At 46.0% G+C, this 19564-nt stretch overlaps 1 protein-coding gene across 4 annotated transcripts in view; it reads right to left on the bottom strand.

The window, feature by feature from the left end:
- Positions 1–19564, bottom strand: part of CDK12 (cyclin dependent kinase 12) — a 29976-nt gene that overhangs the window by 8137 nt on the left and 2275 nt on the right. For 3 of the 4 annotated variants that reach the window (XM_074891987.1, XM_074891988.1, XM_074891990.1), the window contains exons 2-12: positions 13340–14224; positions 9175–9351; positions 7500–7639; positions 6721–6891; positions 5681–5870; positions 4750–4806; positions 4089–4190; positions 2660–2737; positions 2054–2170; positions 1306–1437; positions 307–521 (exon numbers count right to left, since the gene is read on the bottom strand). In XM_074891987.1, the coding sequence (XP_074748088.1) occupies positions 307–521; positions 1306–1437; positions 2054–2170; positions 2660–2737; positions 4089–4190; positions 4750–4806; positions 5681–5870; positions 6721–6891; positions 7500–7639; positions 9175–9351; positions 13340–14224 (2264 nt within the window). The remainder of the gene's footprint in view (positions 1–306; positions 522–1305; positions 1438–2053; positions 2171–2659; positions 2738–4088; positions 4191–4749; positions 4807–5680; positions 5871–6720; positions 6892–7499; positions 7640–9174; positions 9352–13339; positions 14225–19564) is intronic. The other variant, XM_074891989.1, reaches the window with a different exon arrangement.

Here is a 19564-nt window from a genome sequence, read left to right as displayed (position 1 = left end):
TGGGGGAAAGCATGCTTCTGAACCAATAGTGTAACTCATAGAACAAATTCACAGTCAGCTCATCAGTGAGTGACTTTTGAAGGCTAGCCAGAACGCTCTGCAGCCAATAGTTTTTACAGCAGAGGGAAAAAAAGGAAAAAAAAAAAAGTCAGGATAGGAAGATTCTGGAATGTCCTTTCTGTAGAAATAGAGGTGAAAGAACCAGACTGGCTTGAAAATAGACATGAGCCTCTCACACCCCGAGCAGAGAGGGCAGGGAGGTACCACGTCAGGAGGAGCCTTTCACAGACCCGACGGGGCACTGACCTACTGCATCTCCAGCACCAGGCTCTGGTTTGAGCTGGGCAGGCTGTGGGTGCACAGGACTGCTGTTGTTTTTGACAGGGTCTGTGCTTGTAACAGAGGTAGTTTCTTTCCGAGAAACTTTTGATAACGGTGGCTCCTCCACTGCAATCCCGCTTTGCCGCTGCCGTCGGCGTTTCTTGCTCCACAGCTCGTGGCAATCCTGCCAGTGGGGAAGGCTGGAAGAGAACAACACTTCGCTGTCAGGAAACATGGCAAGAAAACCAATTTAATCCTCAAAGACCACAGAAAGTTATTAGTGCCGTAAAAGCGGCACAGATGTTCCCCTGACTGCAACCATACTATTAAACCAAGAAGGGGCGAGTCCTAGAACCAGGAAAGGCAGCATAATTGCATGCAAATTATTTAATTTGCACTGGGATCTCAGCTCTGAATGGACTGGGTTAGCTACAATGCACACAAGCCCCGGTGAGCCAAGTCTGCCAAGCTTTGAGAGGCCGGTGGCTTTAAGAAAGCAGCTGCCTTTAGGAACTCTGAAGGAAAGAGGACTCAAAAGCTACTGCCACGCTTGCACGCAAAGCGGCTAGAGCGGAGCTTTATAATCGGTCTGATTGGAGTGGGAGAAAAGAGCTGCGGTGTGGTACTGCTCAACAGCCACTCTTCTAGTCAATTAACAAGCAGCATAGATGAGGCCTGGCCAGTCCTCCAGGGCACAGAGGACAGGGATATGCTACATGCTACTCTTGCATGTCTTCCAAGAGTTTCAGAGCACCTTACAAGCATTAAACTGAGCTTTATAAAACCAGCCTGTTATCAGGCAGAAAACCAACAGCACAGGAAGAGCTACTTGCTCAGTCATATGACAAAATGCAAGGGCAGAGTCGAGAAAAGAAATCGTAACTTAATTCTGACTGAGAAAAACCCAAGGCCAAGGCAGTGGCTCCTTCCCAAAGCTCACGAGCAGAGAGCCCACTGCGGTGGAGGATGCCAGCTGGGACTTACTCCGGAGGTGCCATTTTGCTGAGGTCAACATCCTTAAGGAAGTCACTCTGCAAGGCCTGTTCTGCTGTGCAGCGCTTGCCCGGGTCTAGCGTCAGCATGTGGTCCAGCAGGTCGAGAGCAGACGAAGGAATGCTGCACAGAGAATTGGAATAAGGCTGGGTTAAGGGGTTGTTCTGACCGGGGCAGAACCTGCTTTCAGAGAGACCTCTCAGCCCTAAGAGAAATCCCTGCAGTCCAGATTTATTACCACGGGACGCAGCAGCTCGAAGACATCACCAGAACAGACACCAGATACGCGATATTTTCAGTCTAATTTTTGCTATTTATGAAGAGCAACTCTGCCACAAATCCCAGAGGATTTTTGCACAGTTATACTCTCCCCCCAGAGAGCACATCTCTGGAGTCAGACGGCCTCAGCGCCGCGAGAATGCCACCCTGCTTCCCGGGGGTGCTTCCCGGGGCAGACCCTAGCTGGAAGTGCCACAAGCTGCTGAGGCAGGACACCCCTCCAGCAGACACCTGCGGCAGAGCGGATATTTAGAAAGGGGAGAACAACCCCAATTCCAGCCTTCCCAGATGGGAGAAGCTCTCCTGGAGAGGGCTGCCCGAGGGCAGAAGGCAAGGAGGGGAAGCACTGCTTTATCCTGCCAGGTAGACTAGAGCCAAAGGAGAGCAGATGAGTCGTACAATGTAACAGAAGGCCATTACCCCCACGCAGCCACTTATCCTCTCTTCTACCAAAACTCACAAGGAGAACTCCTCACGCAGGCGCCTTCGGTATTGCTTCTTCGGTTTCATAGTGTTGAAGTAGGGCAGCTTGATGACATCTGGCCACACCGCTGGACAGGGGCTCCCGCAGAGCCGGCTGAGAACCAGAGAAGCAGAGGACGATCAGCTGGCGGAGTGCAGCTCGGGGGAGGACAGTCACCAACCCGAAGGAAAAAGTCTCCTTTCTAAGCAATTTACTGTACCAAGAACCAGGGTCTGGGCACACTTCAATAAAGATTAGATAACCCTCAGGTTAAAAATGAGGTATCGGGAAGAGGAAAAATGCTTGAGTTTATAAACCATCCAACACAATGCATTTTCAGCGTGAGCTGTAATTTAGGTTCATGATTTTTGCACTTAACTAACAGCAGCAAAGTTTACTGAGGGTGCATACATTAGCAGCCACACACTCGATGGTAGGCATGGACACCTAAATGCCTAACTATTCCCATCTGCAGTTACAGTCATTTGCTGGTCCCATTTTGCAGGCAGATTAGAGAAAGAGGCCTCTTATAACACAGAGACTGTGTGCACGAGCAGTTCCTGCAGTACCTCTTCTCATAGGCATGCATGTGCAATGCTTTACCTGATTAATTCAAGCTGAGCCAGTTCCAGATTGGCTTGGAAAATAGGCTTCTTTGTAAACAGTTCCCCGAGGATACAGCTGGAAAGAGGAAAAGCAAGAGGTCATGACAGCAAACCCTTGGGATGATCGTTTGAACACTGCAGCGTTTCTGTTCAGAAGCAGGTTTGCCTGAGGAGAGTTATTTGCATCAGGGCTTGTAGTTGAGAACTGACAAACTAACCTATGTGTACAGAGTCACCACTTCTACGCAGCTGGGAAATAACACTCACTAGTAGGCTGGTTAACATGTCACAGGCTTCACGCTTTAACTCTTTGCTGGGAAAGGAGGATGTGTCAATAGTAGGACAAGAAAAACAGCCAGGCATCTCATTTTTCCTCCAGATTCAGCCCATTTATCTTTTCAGCGTTACTGAGGGATATCTGCTGGCCCAAAGTATCCTCAGCTGCCAGTAGCTTATTGTTTGTCATTGTCCGCACAACGTTCGTACGCGCACACGACATTTGTACAGCTGGAAGGGAAAGAAGAGGAGGGAGGGGACAACCCTGACTCATTCAGGCCTTAACATCTACCCTTAAGCCTCCGACAGGAATGACAATTGGTGTCAAATATAGCTGTGGGCTGACACGGGCACCTGTCTGCTGGAACTGGGCTCATCTGGCACAGGACACCCAACAGCAAGCAGACCGCAGAGCCCAAGTTTCCAGAAGTAATTATCAGGGCCTGACTTTGACCAACCTTTGTTGTTTGTGTACTAAGCTCTGCTGAAAGTTTACCTGGGAGTCTCACAACAGGAAGCACACATTCTGGGACTTCCAGGCCCATTTCTAAATGCTGAATCCTCGAGAGTCTGATTCTGAATCATTTGGAAAAGTTTCCGTCTTTGTGGCTGAACTGCCCAGATTCCTCCCGCTCACGGGGCTCCCTACACTACTAGAAACCTGAAATCTCTACTTTAAAATGTTTCCTAGATTTGGCTGAAAAAATTAGGCGACGGAGCAATTTGAAGAGGTTACAGAAAACCTCTCTACTAGGTCATTAGAACCATACCCTGAAGCTATGACCAGCACAGAGTAAACTTGTCACCCCTTCTGATCTTCGTGGTCCATCATTACCAAAGGTTGGTTGCTCTGGTTTTTAGATAGCGAGGACAGAGACCTTTCACGCTCTCACACGTCGATACCAAGAAAAGTCTCGTTCTAGGAGTTTTTGCTAAATGGTATAGCTTTAGTTTGGTGACACACACCTATTTCCTCAAAGCACAGAATTTTGGAAGTAGTCCTACACTATCACAACACACTTCGCGTAGCTGGAACAGATCCAGTGTCAGGAACTAGCACAAAGCAAAGGCCACCTTCCAGCAGAACTATTCGATTCGTGTGCTGATGTTCACAGCCCAAACAGGACAAGAGACACAAACCAGGCACTTACCCACAGCTCCACACATCTATGGCTGGTGTGTAACGCTCCTCACCTAGCAGCAATTCTGGAGGTCGATACCACAATGTAATGACTTTATTTGTGTATGGACGGCTGGAACGGAAGATACAAATGTAAACTGACGACAAGAGCCACAAACCCCTTACAAACTGTAATTTGTGCTTCCAAACTGCAGAGTTAGGAATGTCAGTAGAAGCAGGGGGCTTTCAGGTGCCCCGACTTCCACAGCACCCGCCCGAGCTCAATAAAGCTGATGAGATATGACAGATTTTACAGGTCTGCCTGTGGGCACAAGACAGTAAAAGCTGCAGGTACCCAGGACTGAAAAATCCTGACCTGCAACAGGCAGCAGCAGGCTGCCATGACTGAATAGTGACTGATCGCAGAGCAAAACGTGGCTCGTGGCAAGCAGAGAAGATGCTTTGTTTCCTTATCAGCTGGTTTGCCTAATGAAGAGCTATTAATACCAGCCAGGAATATCTTTTTCCAACGGTTGGAGCTGCATTATACCACTTACACTGGAAACCATTTCTCAGGCAATACCAGGACTTCCACTTGAAGGGACTACGTGGATATTAAGAAGAAAGGAGCTCATCCCACCTAGGTAAACCATTTCCCCCTTCCTCCACCCCTCCACCCCGCCGTGCCTCACCTCTCCTCTGAGCTGTAGAGTCGGGCGAGTCCAAAATCTGCAAGTTTGATTTGCCCACTGAAAGACAAAAAACAAGTCACTGGTTTGAATCACCGCTGGGCTCCCAGGCTGCAAGCAGTAAAAGGTAAGGAAATCCCCTCCCATGTAGTAGAAAGGCCTAACAAAGCAATGTTTGCAGTAACTACTTTTGAATATGTCTGACTTAATTTTCCAGATCCTATTTAATGCTTCAAAGAAGCGAAAAGAAAAAAAAGCAATAATTCAGTCTCATCTTTATCACAAACCCTCCCCAAAAGGCCCATGTTCCAGAGAAATTCTTTAGATGTATATCCAGACATGTGGATGCAATTATGCACAGTATTATTCTCAGCAGCTCTAAGTTTTGTTATGGATATCCAGATAAAGAGTTGAGAATTAACAGCGAATGAATAATTCTTACATATTCTGTGATAAACTACGTTACTGCCAAACACTGCTATCTAAAGAAGAGAGAGCATTCACGGAGAACTGCTGCTTCCTACCTTAACCCTCAATGGTTTCTCTGCTACAAGCACTTCCAATAAACAGTATTTTTGCCAAAATACCATGGAGACCAAGCGTACACAGAGACCCATTTACTTCAAGTCAACATGAAAGAAAATGAACTGTGAGGAGCTGCAAAGCGGTGCTACCCCCAGCAGTTCAGCAGGAGGCTGCGAGGGCTCTGCGGCAGGAGCCGTGTCCTCAGCCGGCAGCAGCACCCAGGAAAGCCACTGCTTAATTACAGCTTAATTACAGCCCTGGTGGAAACACGCAGGGTTGTGTTCCTGCAGTGGATCAACCCCTACTGCTCCCAAGCACAGGCAGGGTGAAGAGCACGACGTGCTCTCAGCTGAGCCCAGGCAGAGCGCAGGGAAGAGCTGGGACAGAAGCGTATCTACTCCCAGGTTACCTGTTGTTCAATAAGATGTTGGAGCACTTAATATCTCTATGAAGGAAGTTCTTTTTGTGACAATAATCCAGACCCTCCATTAACTGTTTCATGAAAGACTTGATATGGTCCTCTGAGAAATGTACCAAGCCAGATTCTAGCAGCCCCATTAGGTCATGGTCCATGTACTCAAACACAAGGTAAAAGGCACCTGGTATAACAAAGAGAGAAAGGATTTAAGACAAGAGAGGAGAGACAAAGGAAAAGGAGGAATGAAAGTAGATTAAATTGTTGAAATATTCTTTTTTGTGCACTGTTGAGCATGTTCTGTGGACAGTTTTCTTTAATGCAGTCTTGTGATATTTAGGGCTTACTGGGCATCCTAGATTATTTTTTTTTTCCCCCTCAAGGGGAGAAAAAACCCAAACCAACTAAGTAGCCCCTCTAATGCATCAAGCTGATATCTGAAATCAAAATATGCCCCCAAAATAAATTCCTCTGAAATTCTGGTCACGTTTACTGATCTGTTTTTTCTTTCAAGCTACTTTGCTGAAGGGATACTGCTATGCGTGGCTTCCGCTGACGTTTGTGTTGCTCCCGTCTCTCTCATGGAAGAGAAGGCCCCAAACAAAAGGTAGTGGGATGCAAGAACACCCTTTTTCCACAGTGACAGAGGACAGAAAACTTTTCACTTACTGTTAGTAAGTTTGTGGCCACTAATCAGTGTTAAAAGTAACCCTGTAAATGCTTGGGGTTTGTTTGTTTTTTTTTTTTTTTAATTTTAAGACAGCTCTTTTGTGACTCTACAGGAATGCAATGCATCCTTTGAAGTCCATGTCTACCTCTGCCCTGCAGTGCGACAAATCATTTTGACTGGAATCTATCCTTTGATGTAAGGCCAAATCCAGATGCCAAACTTGCTGGAACTATGTATGAAGGAGGAATGCAAAAAAGAAAATCTACTTCAGAGTTTAGATTTTTTAGTTTTACACTAAGGATAAACAACTGGAGTTGCATCACCTCTTTGGCTAATCAAAACCACACCCTGCAGCAAATACTACCTTTGTCCTTCTTGAAATCCAGTGCATCTTGTTTGTCTGTGACAATTTCCTTCATGTTAACAACACTGCGGTGGATGAGCTGCCGAAGGATTTTGATCTCGCGGATGGCCGTGATGGGGAAGCCCTCCTTTTCATTGTCCAGTCGCACCTTCTTGAGAGCCACCAGTTCACCTGCCAAAGGACCCAGTGTCACAGCCCCTGCACACACCACTGCTAACAGGGGGAAGCTGGAAGCAGCTGTGAGCACAGTCGACATCCAGCAAGAAACAGCAGAGCCTGCTTTAGTTACCACCCTACTAATTTTTGTTAAATCGCTCTGTCAGAAGTTATCACACCAACAACTCAAGACAGGTGACACCAGAGGAAAGTCACACAGGTGACCATAAATTTACCCCGGAAACCACTCCAGGCCCTTTCACAAGCTCTGCTACAATAAACTCTGACAAAGGCACACTGAAAAAGCAGAGGTTCAGCCGGCATCAACAGCTGCTGTAGCTGTACCTACCGCAACCGTCAGACCCGACACCAAACCACACACACAGGGCACACGATTCCACAGGCAGAGAGGGCAGCTGGGCACTCAGTTCGGATTTCAGAGCTTCTGTTCTTTTGCCCCTTTTGAAAACACCTGATGTAAACACTTACACCAGGGCTGGAACCATTTCTAGTTCTACAGGTATTTGTCACTGACCAGCAACACCGCTACCGCTGGGCTGGGTTTTAAGCACACCTGCAGGAACAAGGCCTTAAAGAAGTGGAGTCAGTCTGAAGCCACTTACCTGTGTCCTTGTCCTTGGCTTTGTACACCTGCCCATACGTCCCTTCTCCAATAATCCCAATGATATCGAACTTGTCCACGCAACGCTTCCCCCAGTCGCTCTCCGTCTGCCTCCTTTCCCCATACCGAGGACAACAGATTCTGGAAGAGGGAAGAGGACCGTTAGACACCCGAGTGCTCCACCTCACCCGCCATCCCACAGCCAAACGCCCGTTCGACTGTTTTAAGCTGAACCCTAAAAACAGAAAGCAAAGGTCAGGCACCCCGTCTTTACACTCCTAGCGAGTGTTCAGCAGAGTTTAATGAATTATGCTCTCTAATCTCAACAACTCCAGATACAGGCACTGCTACACAGGACTACTATCCTTCTATTTTATTCAGACACTAAAGCACGCCAGCCAGAACACTCTCACTATCGGATCTTTTCACTTTGGTTACGCATTTATCAGCTGCATACAGCTAACGAGCAATACATTGCCCCTCCTGGGGAAATAAGTAGTGCAAAGAGGGGGGAAGACAAGCGAAGTGGGTATGATGCCACCTCGTTTCCACAGACTTTGAGGCGGCAGAAGCATTCTGCTGGAGGGGGCATGCGGTTAGCTACACAGATTTCTACAACTATCTCATTGCATACTTCTAACAGAGTAGCTTGAAGGAGAAGCAAACCGGTATTTTTATCCAAAAAACACCAAAGAATTATGCTACAGTAGGACAAAAAACAGGGTTTGAAATCTTTGGCAGAAACACTGGACATTTGATTTTTGTTTAAAACAAAGTGCAGCTAGCGCTCTGTGTACTAACGCCAAGGCAGCTTGCTCCCTTGACAACTGCATAAATTTTGTTATCAGGGGGACTTGTAGATACCGTGCAACGTGAGCAACACTTCAACCGTGCATGAAGAAAAGGTGTATGTCTCCTGTTTGGAATAAGCAACCCCTAGAAGCACCACGAGCTCTATACAGGGACACTCACCAGGAGGTTTCTCTGGCCTGCAGGCTATAGGCTCAATCTAACGAGGAGAAGCTTTCGGGGCAGAGGTGGCTGGAGATGGAATATGACACACTCCAGCAATTTCTACCCCTGAAATGGTCAAAGGGACAACAGAATCTGTCACAGCTTCACTACCACACCTGAACCGTACGTAGGCTCCGTTTGGGTGCACAATTTACACAACCTCCTCTTCCCAAACTGCTGTACTGTTAGTTCTCAAATAGATGGGGCAAGTGGCCTTCAACTGTGAGTGGCCCACATACAAAACAACCCACAGGAAACAGGTAATACACCCTAAGAAAAAACAGAAATATGAACCTGCTTTCTCCACATTTCACTTCCCTCAGTAAAGACAGCACTCAGACGAGTCTGGGGACAACAGAATTTCGATACAACTGAACCAAGTCTGGCTAGAGATTTATAAGTAAGTGCATGTTAAGTGTCCTCCCTGTGCAATAAACGGTGGGGAGGCTGCTGAGAGCTGGCAAAGCAGCTGCCAGATTCAATTTCAAAAACGACTGCACGTTCAGCAGCGCCGTCTCCACACAGAGCGTGCAGTCAGCTCTTCTAGGAGAGCTGGGGGACACACCGAGACTTACAGCTTTGGAAACCTACACTGACGTCTGCGTGAAGAAACAGAAAACCTAACAACTCAAAAAAGCCGGAAAAAAGAAAGCCAGCCTTACTTTGGTCTCTTTTTGAACGGTTGCTGAGGTGGTGTGGCTGCCTTTGGTTCCGGGGAGTCAGGAGGAGACGGGTCCCCTCCAGGGAGCTCTGGAGGGAGCGGGAGGTCCGTGAGTAAGTGTCGTGGTCTCTGCTCTCTATCTTTCTTCACAGGTTTTGGAGGAAGAATCTCTTTTGGACTAAACTCCGAAAAGTTAATACAATACAAAAGTCAGACTTAACAGCCAATTAACAAACAAAAAAAGCCTACTGTAGGACAACAGCTCTCTATTTGAGAACGTAAAGTTTAGGAGCCCAAGTTTAAGTGCCAAAATTAGCATAGCCAAGTATAAAACAAAACAGCCTTAAATTTTACAAATGATAATACATCAGGAGAGAAAAGTGTTAGGTTTGAACCCCTGTCTTCAAATAAACACACAGCTCTCTGCAACTAGAACTTGCTCAATTTGCACAAATAAGCAGTTATTCTGAGTTTCCTGTAAGACAGTTCAGGTTATCAGCCAGCACCCACTTTCTGACCCTCACTTCCTCTATTTAGTCCATTTATTGTAATGAAATTAAATGCATGACTTGTTAAGGACCACTATAAATACGAACCCACAACTAAATCTCTCTACATAAGTAACTTTTAACTTCTTAGCAAGGACTGAAATGTAGCTCTAACTTGTGAAAATTGCTGAGAAACCAGAAGGCGACTTTTTTTTTTTTTCCTTTTTAAAAAAAAAAATCAAATTTCCAATGGCATCAGACGCTTGGTTTAGACTGGCAAGAGTCTCATAAGCAGAACCTAACGTGTCTCTCATGTACGCAGCGGGGAGAATTCCTGGGTCTGAAGAGTCAGGAATTCTTCTCCACGCAAATCTCCACTTCACCAGGAAAAGAAAAAGATTAAGAGATACGAACAACCTTCCAAGGTTCATTTTTAGGGCAGGCAGCAGGAGGTTTGCTGTTTGTCAGCATCACCGAGTCTAACGCTTCACCACGGAGAACTCTGCATAAACGAAGTGATGGAAGTAGGTCGTTTTCCCAATTTTTTTATTAGACGCTGCCTAATCTGCAGGACAATCTCTTGTGAAATATAGTTAAGAAACAAGGAAGACAAAGGAGGATGCTATCCTGGCACAGAGCTCTGACATCTCTAAAAGCTGAGGGAGCAACGTTATCCCACTGCTACGGAGTCACCAGGCAGCGCAGAACTAAGCGCAGGTCACGCCAGCCCAGAGCTGCGGGGGAAGCAGCACGGAGGGGCACTGCTACCAGCGGTCCCTCGCCTAGAAACACCACAACTGGCAGAGCCGCACGGCCTGAAGCTCACCCCATTAACTGCAAATTCTTAATGTGCACAAGGACACCCAGCCGGGTCACCTCACCGAGGAGAATCCATGTTAAACCTCAGAAGAGGTTCTTCAAAGCGGGGTCTAGACAGCCCGCACGCGGGAGGCAAGAGGCTTTGTTCCAAGCGAGCAGATCAGCTAGGCTTTGCTTTCTTTACGGCTTTCGTACGTGTATTTGAAGCACTGATCTAACATCCAGTTCTTACAGACTGAACGTTCACAGTAACAAAAACAGCAGTTGTTTGACTTTGTGTTTAATCTACTTCTAATTGGCAATTAATTTGTTCCTGATAGTATTTAAATATCTAATATATGTGCTAAGCTTGGGCCCTTTGACCCTGTCAGAAAGATTCAGCCTTTTTCCAGACACAAATCAAAAGCCAACTTATTTGCAAGACTTCTTGGGGAGGGCGAGGGTGTGTTTGTAGGTTTAACCCGCGGGTGCCCAGCCTTCCACCAGGTCCCTTCTCTCCCACCTGCCAAACGGTTTCCATTTTCTCGCTGACACACTGTTATCTGTGCTTAGTTACATACAGCTTAGTTAATCGATTTGCATATCAGCACTAGTGCTACTAGATGGTCACTATAACTTTAATTACCACCAGAACGCTTGGACAATTTCACCAGGCGTTTCTTTCAAAGTGAGAAAGTCAAACAGACCCTTCAGAGTTGCCCAAGCAGAAAAATGACAAAGTGCGAACACCAGCTGCCTGACAAAGACTCCTAGAAGCTACCTCCCTTCCTCCCCTCCCCTTGAATAGCAGGAATGTGACCCGTCAGGTCTGCATTTTTAACTGTTAGTGCTGCAAACAGTCAACCAGATGTTCCCAGGAACCTATGTAAGCGATGCGACTGCCGAGCGCAACGCCAAACACGGCCAAAGTTTGTACCACTCGCTCCTCAACAGCTTTTCCTCTCCTCCTGCTAGGTGAAGCGACCCACGACACACCTTGACTGCTGCCAAGTCTAGAAGCGTTACAGACAGATGGTAAGTCTTGAGAGCTCGGCAAGCATCAAGACAAGTTAAAGAGTCTCCCATCGAATGAGGCGGTTTTGTACTTGGTCATTTCAAAGCACGTTTCCAAATCCTACGCTCACCACGGTCCCAGAGCTGGAGCATTCTCCCAGTCTCAGCATAACGAAAACAAAAGTTTATCCAAGAAAAGTTTTGTTCGTAAATACAAAGGCAGCTGATTAAGAGTGAACTCCTGTACAGCCAGTGCCATATGCAACTGCCACTAGCCTCAGCAAAATGAAGCGGGATTTCCCGTCCTTTTATCGGGAAAAAGTCACCGTAAATCCATTTACTAAGCTTAGCAACCAGCTGTATTATCGCCCACACTCCTAAGTTCGTAGTGATGGCAGAGATAAAACACACTTTGGGAAAACTAAGCCACACCTGGGTAGTAAAAAAAAAAAAGTGCTTTAGGTGTGAACAGCTAAAAAAATAAAATACAGTATTTACAGGCCAATTTCTGTGTCTGGAAATAAGGGATCACGCAGCAGAATCTTGCTTAGACTGGCATTTGAGTGGGGAGAATTCTGCGATCTGTTAATAGCTACTGCTCATCACAGATACGTTTAAACTACATGGATATTTGCTGAACAACATTACAGCTTAGGAAGGGCAACATCAACATGCAGAAGCCCAACTTTTACGTGGATGGCAGTGACAACATTACCCTAATTTACATCGATACCAGGAGAAACCATGAAAATCAATTAAATGAATCTGAGTATGTAACATACTGTGTTCACTTAAAGCCACGGGGTAATTATAGCAAGTCATAACTATCGTGTAACACACTAGTCATTAAAAAACCATGCTTTACTAACCACCTTTAGTGACAGTTGGAAAGATACAGAAGTTGTTAGGAAACTACAGGCTAAGCAGATCAAGTAGAAAAAAACCCCTATCAGTGATGACCTTATGTTAAGAGCTCTACAACATACTAACAGCTACAAAAGGGGAAAAAAAAAATTAATTTGTTTTTCTTCCTCTCCACCTCCATTCTGGATGTTCTGTTCCTTTCTCCTCTTCCCCCCACCAAAAAAAACCCCACAGTGAGGTTTTTTCTCAGACAAGTTCGTATTAGAAGCCAAGATCACCACCAGGCAAGACCCAGAGCAGCGAGAGCTACAACCACAGGACAGAATTAAGTCTGCATGTTTTGATTATAAATGATAGGAAATGGAAAGTTGAAGTAGGTGTGGTTTCACTCTTTCATTTTCAAACTCTTTTTCAAACAAACAATACCTACTTCTTAAGCAATAAGGATTGTATTTATTATTCAGTAATTGAGACAATACTGAAGTTAAACCAATGCCATTTTTTTTTACACGCAGGCATGGCCAGCACGTTCGATGAATTTGGAACAGAAATAACTCTGGTTTGTGTTCTTCTACTGGAATTGTTAAGCTCTTTCCTGTTACTTAAGTACAGGTTTTGGAGGAACTAAACAAAAAAGCAATTTCAAAATAAGCCTGTGCAAATGGCTGCAACGCAAGGGGATGCATAATTCGGATCCGTGTTTCATTCCTGTCATAAATATGAACGAAGGGTGATGCGTAACTTTTACTAACCAGCATTAAAACAGCAGCCAACCCTCTCTTTCTCACCGAGGTAAGATGTAACTACCTGCACAGGATCATAAAACTCTCCACATAGAGCTGACAAGGCCAAAACCAGGAACGGCCGTGCAAGAAGGCATTTATAGCAGCGGCACAGTCCTCAGCGTACGCTGCAGGGTAAGCTAGTAACTGCCAAACTAAAATCTGTTTACTTCAATGTTTTGCTTTTAAATGCAAACAGGATGCTCTCGTGTGACCTTACCTATCCAAGTCATCTTCCCCAACTAAAATAGGGGGGAGCGGAAGCGGAGGCAACGTTGAAGTTTTCAGGTGTGGGATAGCAGCCGTCACAGACACTTGTGTTTTTGTAGCGACTTGGACAGAGGACTGAGAGTTCACCTGAGAGGATAAAGTAGACGTCCTTGGGTGGGAGGAGGATGGCAAAGACGTTGGGGCTGAAGAAGGGACCTGAACGGGAGTCAGTTGGGATGGTGGCAAAGGTGGAACAGCAGGTGATGGAGGCAAAGGCGGCAACGGCGGGGTGGGAGGTGGCGGCGTGGTTGTCGGCAGAGGCGGAGGAGGTGATTTTATTGAGGGTAGTGGGGGTGGAATCTCCTTCTCTGCTGTGTCTGTCTCTTTTGGAGATAGGAGGTCCTCTACCGCTGCTACAGGCTTCAAGTCTTTTGTTCCCGTCTGTTTCGAATCTCTAACTGGAACAGGATGTTTCCTCTCAGAGTTCTCCTCTGCCTTGATTTTTGTTGTCTCTGCAGGGGCTTTAGTCTCTGCATTCGTATACAGTAAATTAACTAACTCTGTATCTGAAGATGATTTTTCAGATTTAACAGTTTTGATGGCCTTTTTAGATTCTGTTCCAGACTCCTTAAGTTCAGCTAAGCTGTTCTCCTTTCTAGAGAGGAAAACAGGTGAGCCCTTTGCCTCCTTCCCATCCACCTTGGCTGCAGCTGCTGCCGCTGCCGCTCGCTCCTTTTTCTTCCTGCTGAGTTCTGCCCCCAGGCTGGAGTTCAGCGGTAGCCTTGTCGGTGAGATACTGGAATGGCGACTGCGTGACCCAGACCTCTGCTTTTTACTGTGAGATGATGAGTGTCTTGAATACCCAGGACTCCGGCTTCGGGACTTCACAGACTTCCTGTGGAGAGAATGGGGAGAAGGTAAGTGAAACGAAGCATCTCTCAGCCTCTGAGCTACTCACCAACATCAACAGCTCTCTTTGAAAATAATCTGGATCCATTATTTGTCAACTAAGTTCAGAGAGTCCATAACACCTGTCAGGAGAGACTAAAGCTACTGAAATGAGTTTATTGACTAAAGCAGTACAAGTTTCAGTTCATCATCCAGCCTTCCAATGTCAGGACTACCCTCACTATCACACTGTTAAGACAGAAACGAGGGATCAAGATTGGACAAGCCTCAAGGTAAAGACAAGATCACAGAGGCACGCACTGAACAGAAGACTTCAGTTGAGAGCATGAGCTGGCAGTTTACGAATCTTTCACAGTAATTATGTACAACTTTAAAGGAAACAACGGATGAAATATGACTGCCCTCATGGGAATGCTGCCTCAGGAAACATCTCACTTCAAGCTAATTTTTCCCCCTGGTTCCTTTACTATCATCAGAACTCAAATTTGCATATTGTGATTGAGGAGACAAAAAAAAAAAAAACACAACAGGAATCTTAATTCTGTTTGAGGTATGTCCAGAGGGTCTCAGCCTTCCTCTACAATAAACAGGCTCTAAATTAGGTATATATGCAGAAATAAAAAAAAAAAAAACACACTGAAAATCTGTGTGGTGATACAAGCAACAAGCAAGGCAGGAAACACCCCCCACCGTCAGGGAACACAGCGCGAGCTCGGGGTGAACCTAGTCAGGAGACAGTAACCACCACAGGCTCACCGGAGACTGGCGTGGAAACAAGATAAAAAATAAAATGGAACTGGAAACTGGTACTTCCAGTGTCCACATCAAAATAACTGACACGACTGAACTGTTTCCTCCACTTGAGGAGGAACTAGGACTTTGCAGGTTATGAGACAGCGTCCTGTAACTGCACGTGTGGTGGGCTCTGATGGGCGCTCAGCTGGGTGAGCCAACAGGAAAATGAGAAATTTTGAGATCAGACCCTATGAATAGTACAAGAGAAAATAAGCTCAAAGTTTATATTTTTATTCTGTGATTTATTACTCGGAACATATCTCGTTTTGAAAATACGGAATTCTCTCAAAACACAGTTCCACAGAAGGTATAAACACACCTAACAGCAAGCAGGTTTATACACAGCAGCTGCCGGCTCGCTTGCAACCGTACTCAGACACAACTAACAGCAAGGTCTAAACTGTTTATAGTGCTACACAAATGAATATTATCCTGAGACAACAAACATTTGGAAAACAAACTGGGTAACTGAGACAGACCAATGCAAAGTTCCTGGCTAGACCCCACCAGCACCTTCAAGAGTTGTGACCCTGCCCTGGAGGCGAAGGGTCTCGCTGCACAGTGGTGTGGAGTTCACCTGAACCCTCTCCCCTTGCTACTCCAAGCACAAGCATCCTGCCCTCACACGAGTAAGTACAACCCCAAACCTCATGCTAACAGCGGTCAAAGAACACCACGGCCGTAGGTAGTCCTTACCTTTAGACTTGCAAAATAAATAGACAACCAGAAGGAGGAAAAAAAAAAATAAATAGTGAAGTCACTCAACTATTTTCCTCTTTAACACACCGTTCTGCGATGGGAATGCTACCTCAGGATTGTCTCTTTTTCCAAGGTTTCTGCTTAATGAATGAATGGTTTCAGACGCAGTTCACCGTTGGGATAACAGTTCACCTGCCACATCCCAGCACAAAGCTGCCAGGAGCTGAAAAAGCCGTTACGTTTTCACTGTGCTCAAAGACATTTACAGGCAAAGGAAAACATTCCTAATGAATCCTGTAGGATGTAGTTTACTGCAACCACAAATAGTTTTGGGGTTAGCATTCCCTACTGCAGTTCTTTCAGGATTGATTGTTTAAGATGTTGTGATACTCCGTTTCCTGCTCCCTGTCTCCCATCCTCCCCCGTGACGAGCGCCCCAGTTACTCCGACTCAACTGGTTGCAGAGCAACATTTCAACAAGATCACTCAGCCGATCTGCTATCAAGTAAACTTCTCCAAAAGTCCAGTTTTACCTTATTTTTAATAGTGCAGCCACTAAAGCCACCTGCACGGACACAAGCGAGGGAAAGGTGACTCTGGAGGAAGCGGTGGGGCGTGCAGACAGGACCCCTTCCTGCTGCTGCGGAAGGAGCTGCACCGCAGACCCAGCACTTCCGCGGGCTGGGGGCGACTCCCCGACCTTCCACCAGCAAACGGACGCGCTCCTCTGTTCCACCAGGACTAAACCCCCTTATTCCCCCTCCTGGTAGTCTTCACCGCTCCACAGGCACCACTCACACTTTTTCTCTTCAGCTGTCTAATGATAATTACCTACAGTTATTATACAAAGAGCTGTTGTTTCTGAGCCCATTTTCCAGCTTGGTGTTTACGGCTTCTTTGTCAGACCTGAAAAAGGCGCCGCATCCAGAAGCTTGTCTGCTTTCCCAGCTCTATCAACACAACCAGTAACAGACCACTCTACCACAAATCTCACCTCCAACAGCCCCAACAGCACTACGGCGCTTGCTGAGGGGCAGTCGCCCACTGCAACACTTGCTTTTATCACTGCTGAATATCTCCAAAAAGATGCAACCAGACAGAAGATGGACAGGCAGATTTTGCTTTTTGAAGATATTCTTCCCATCCTCCGGAATGATCTTTTTGGGGCTTTACCTGCAGCCAGTTCATTAGCACTTTTACTCCTTTCACCCTTAATGTGTGTTAAGGGAACGCTCTACAGCTTGCTTACCTTGCTAAGATTATCAGAGATGGGGGCAACTCAGGCACACAGGCAGTTCTTTTTTGGGATAAAAATGCTCTGGGGTTAAAAAAACCTTGTTGTCTCTAGCACTGGAAACTAGAAATACAAGATACTAACCATGACGACTGAACTAACATAAAGAAGTCAGAGATGATGGTTCATCTAAAAATCCAAATTAAGAAGCATTATTAGATTAATTTAACTGATACAAACAGAAGATCAGAATGGTCTTTGGAAGAGCCCTCCAGACCTCCTCATGCTGAAAACGACCACAGCTAACAGCCATTAGCAGAGGTGACCCTGACTCGTTGGCAGAACAAAGCCTCACATCTACACACTTCCCTATCGCCCACCGTACAAACTCCTGGGAACATCTACAGACATCAAAATCTTTTACCTGCTCCAAGCCACAACCGAAGTTAAGAGTAAAGTGGAAACTCCTATCTGGGAAGCCTGACTGCGTACCCCGCACTCTAATTGCTCAGGAAAGAAGCTCAAACAGAAGGCCAACGTTTCTTATTTATGAATGCCCGATGACCTTTTGCCGTGGCAAGGATCTGCGTAACAGCGGCCACTACTACAGCACGTGCACACCCTCACACTTCGCTGCTATACTTAGCACAGAGCACAACCCACCTTCAGCGAGCTGAACTCTGGAATTTCTTCTTCTAGTTTTAGCTGCAATGACAACAGTTGCTACAAGGAACAGCAAGCCACATCTGTTATTTTCCCTGCTGACCAAATCATCCTCATTTCCTCCTAAATCGAGAGCAAGTTGTCTTGCACAGCCATTTGAAATGGAAACATTCTGTATTTTCTCCAATCAGCACAGCACATTGATTCAGTTTCCTAACACTGTATTTCGGACGTGAAGATTAAAGAAAACAGAGAAGGCACCAAAAAAAACCCCAACCGTATTGTCAGTCAGTGGAAATAATTCAGTGTCCCAGAAAAGCCTGCATTACCTCCTCTGAAGAATTTAAGCCAGTCTGATGTTCACTGCCTAAGTGAGTGTGCCAGTTAAAGACGTTTTCTCTCCCAAACTGTTCCTGCCCCTCCGCAGGAGCCAACAGAAGAGATCATGCAGTCACTCCCAGGCTACGCTGGGGCAAAGTCAGCTGCCTCCATTTACACCCTCCTCTGCAGCAGATCAACCAAAGCTGGCTCCGGGGAAGCTGGCGAGGAAGGCTCAGCTGGCCCCCTCCCTCAGGTGAGCTCCTCAGCAGCCATCAGCAGAGGGGCAGCCCCACCTTTGGCTTCTGGGCAGACATTTGACCATGAACTTACACCAAGTGCCTCACCGTACAGGCTGCAAGCTCAGCAGAGCAAAACCAACAATGAATTACAACTTACAGTTTGCCTAATGTATGGAAAACACATTAAATTCCCTCTGTCCCTTTACTAGAATCACTTCAGGTGGATGTTTTCTGAAAGCATAATCCATATTTTTTTGTTCTGCTTTAGAAGAACACCACAGTCATTAAGTTATCTGCCCAGAAAAGAGAGTAGCAGGTTATCAATTGAAGTCAGAATTCAGTACAAGCTGAGCGTAAACAGTAAGTAACCTTTGGAATCTATTTTGGTTTGGGGTCTAGCACTTTGTCAGTGAGGCAAAGATGTCCTTAAGGAGTTTCTTACGTGGGTATGTAAGTTCAGGGAAGCAGCACAAAGTGCTTCAAAGTTGCTCCCATAATTAAGATCAGGAAGAGATAACTGCTTGATTTCTCAAGTCAGAAGCAACTAGCCATTTACAAAAAGAGCAAGCTTCAGGTTCTCCTGGGAAGTGGAGCAACCTGGTGGGAGAAACACGCCTCTATAGATCACTCCAGTTTCCACATGGTTTCTGCCTGGTTAGGGCTGAACATGGACATTTCGCAGGTGCCATAATACACAATTACACCATGAAGTGTGTGCATATATATACACACACACGTTTTCTACTACCATGTTCTCACTCTTCCAAAAGCATTAATTAGCAAATAACATGCAAGAGCAGTGCCACCAGGGCAAAAAGGATTGAGGGGAAGGTGAAGAAAAACATCAAGGACTATCCCTCAGAACCTCTCAGGTGTACCCAGAGAAAAGAGGGCAGAGGAGAAACAGCCTGAAGGAAATTTTCACTATGTAAAATCACAGTGGAGTAAGTAGATTTTACGTAACAGCTTCCAAAAACCCAACACACCTCTCTCACGGCAAGGACAAAGGCACTATTTCAAGCCCACTATGGAAGATGGTATCCCTGAAGTAATGAGAAGAGCTCTAGTAACAAAGGCCAAATTCCAAAAGCCCCGAGTTGGGAACTGCTGATCACATAAATGCGCTCTGGAGGCAGCCTCTTCGCTCGCAGCTCCTGTTTGGAGCAGAGGATGCAGTACAGCTAACACAGCACAGAGCATTTCTATAGCGATTACATTCCAGGTCACATCTTAATTGCCATGGAGCTACAACCAAAGCTCCACAGCACCCGTGGTGACAACTGGAAACTCACTTAACATAAGCTGAAGCTAGAAAAAAAAAGAATCAACATTAGACTATGTGTTCGTGCATGTAACAGGACGATTAACAAACATC

This window comes from Strix uralensis, chromosome 22 (genome assembly GCF_047716275.1).
Source record: "Strix uralensis isolate ZFMK-TIS-50842 chromosome 22, bStrUra1, whole genome shotgun sequence".
Taxonomy (NCBI): domain Eukaryota; kingdom Metazoa; phylum Chordata; class Aves; order Strigiformes; family Strigidae; genus Strix; species Strix uralensis.
Note: the sequence above shows the minus strand (reverse complement) of the source record. Positions and strands in the feature narration are given on the sequence as shown.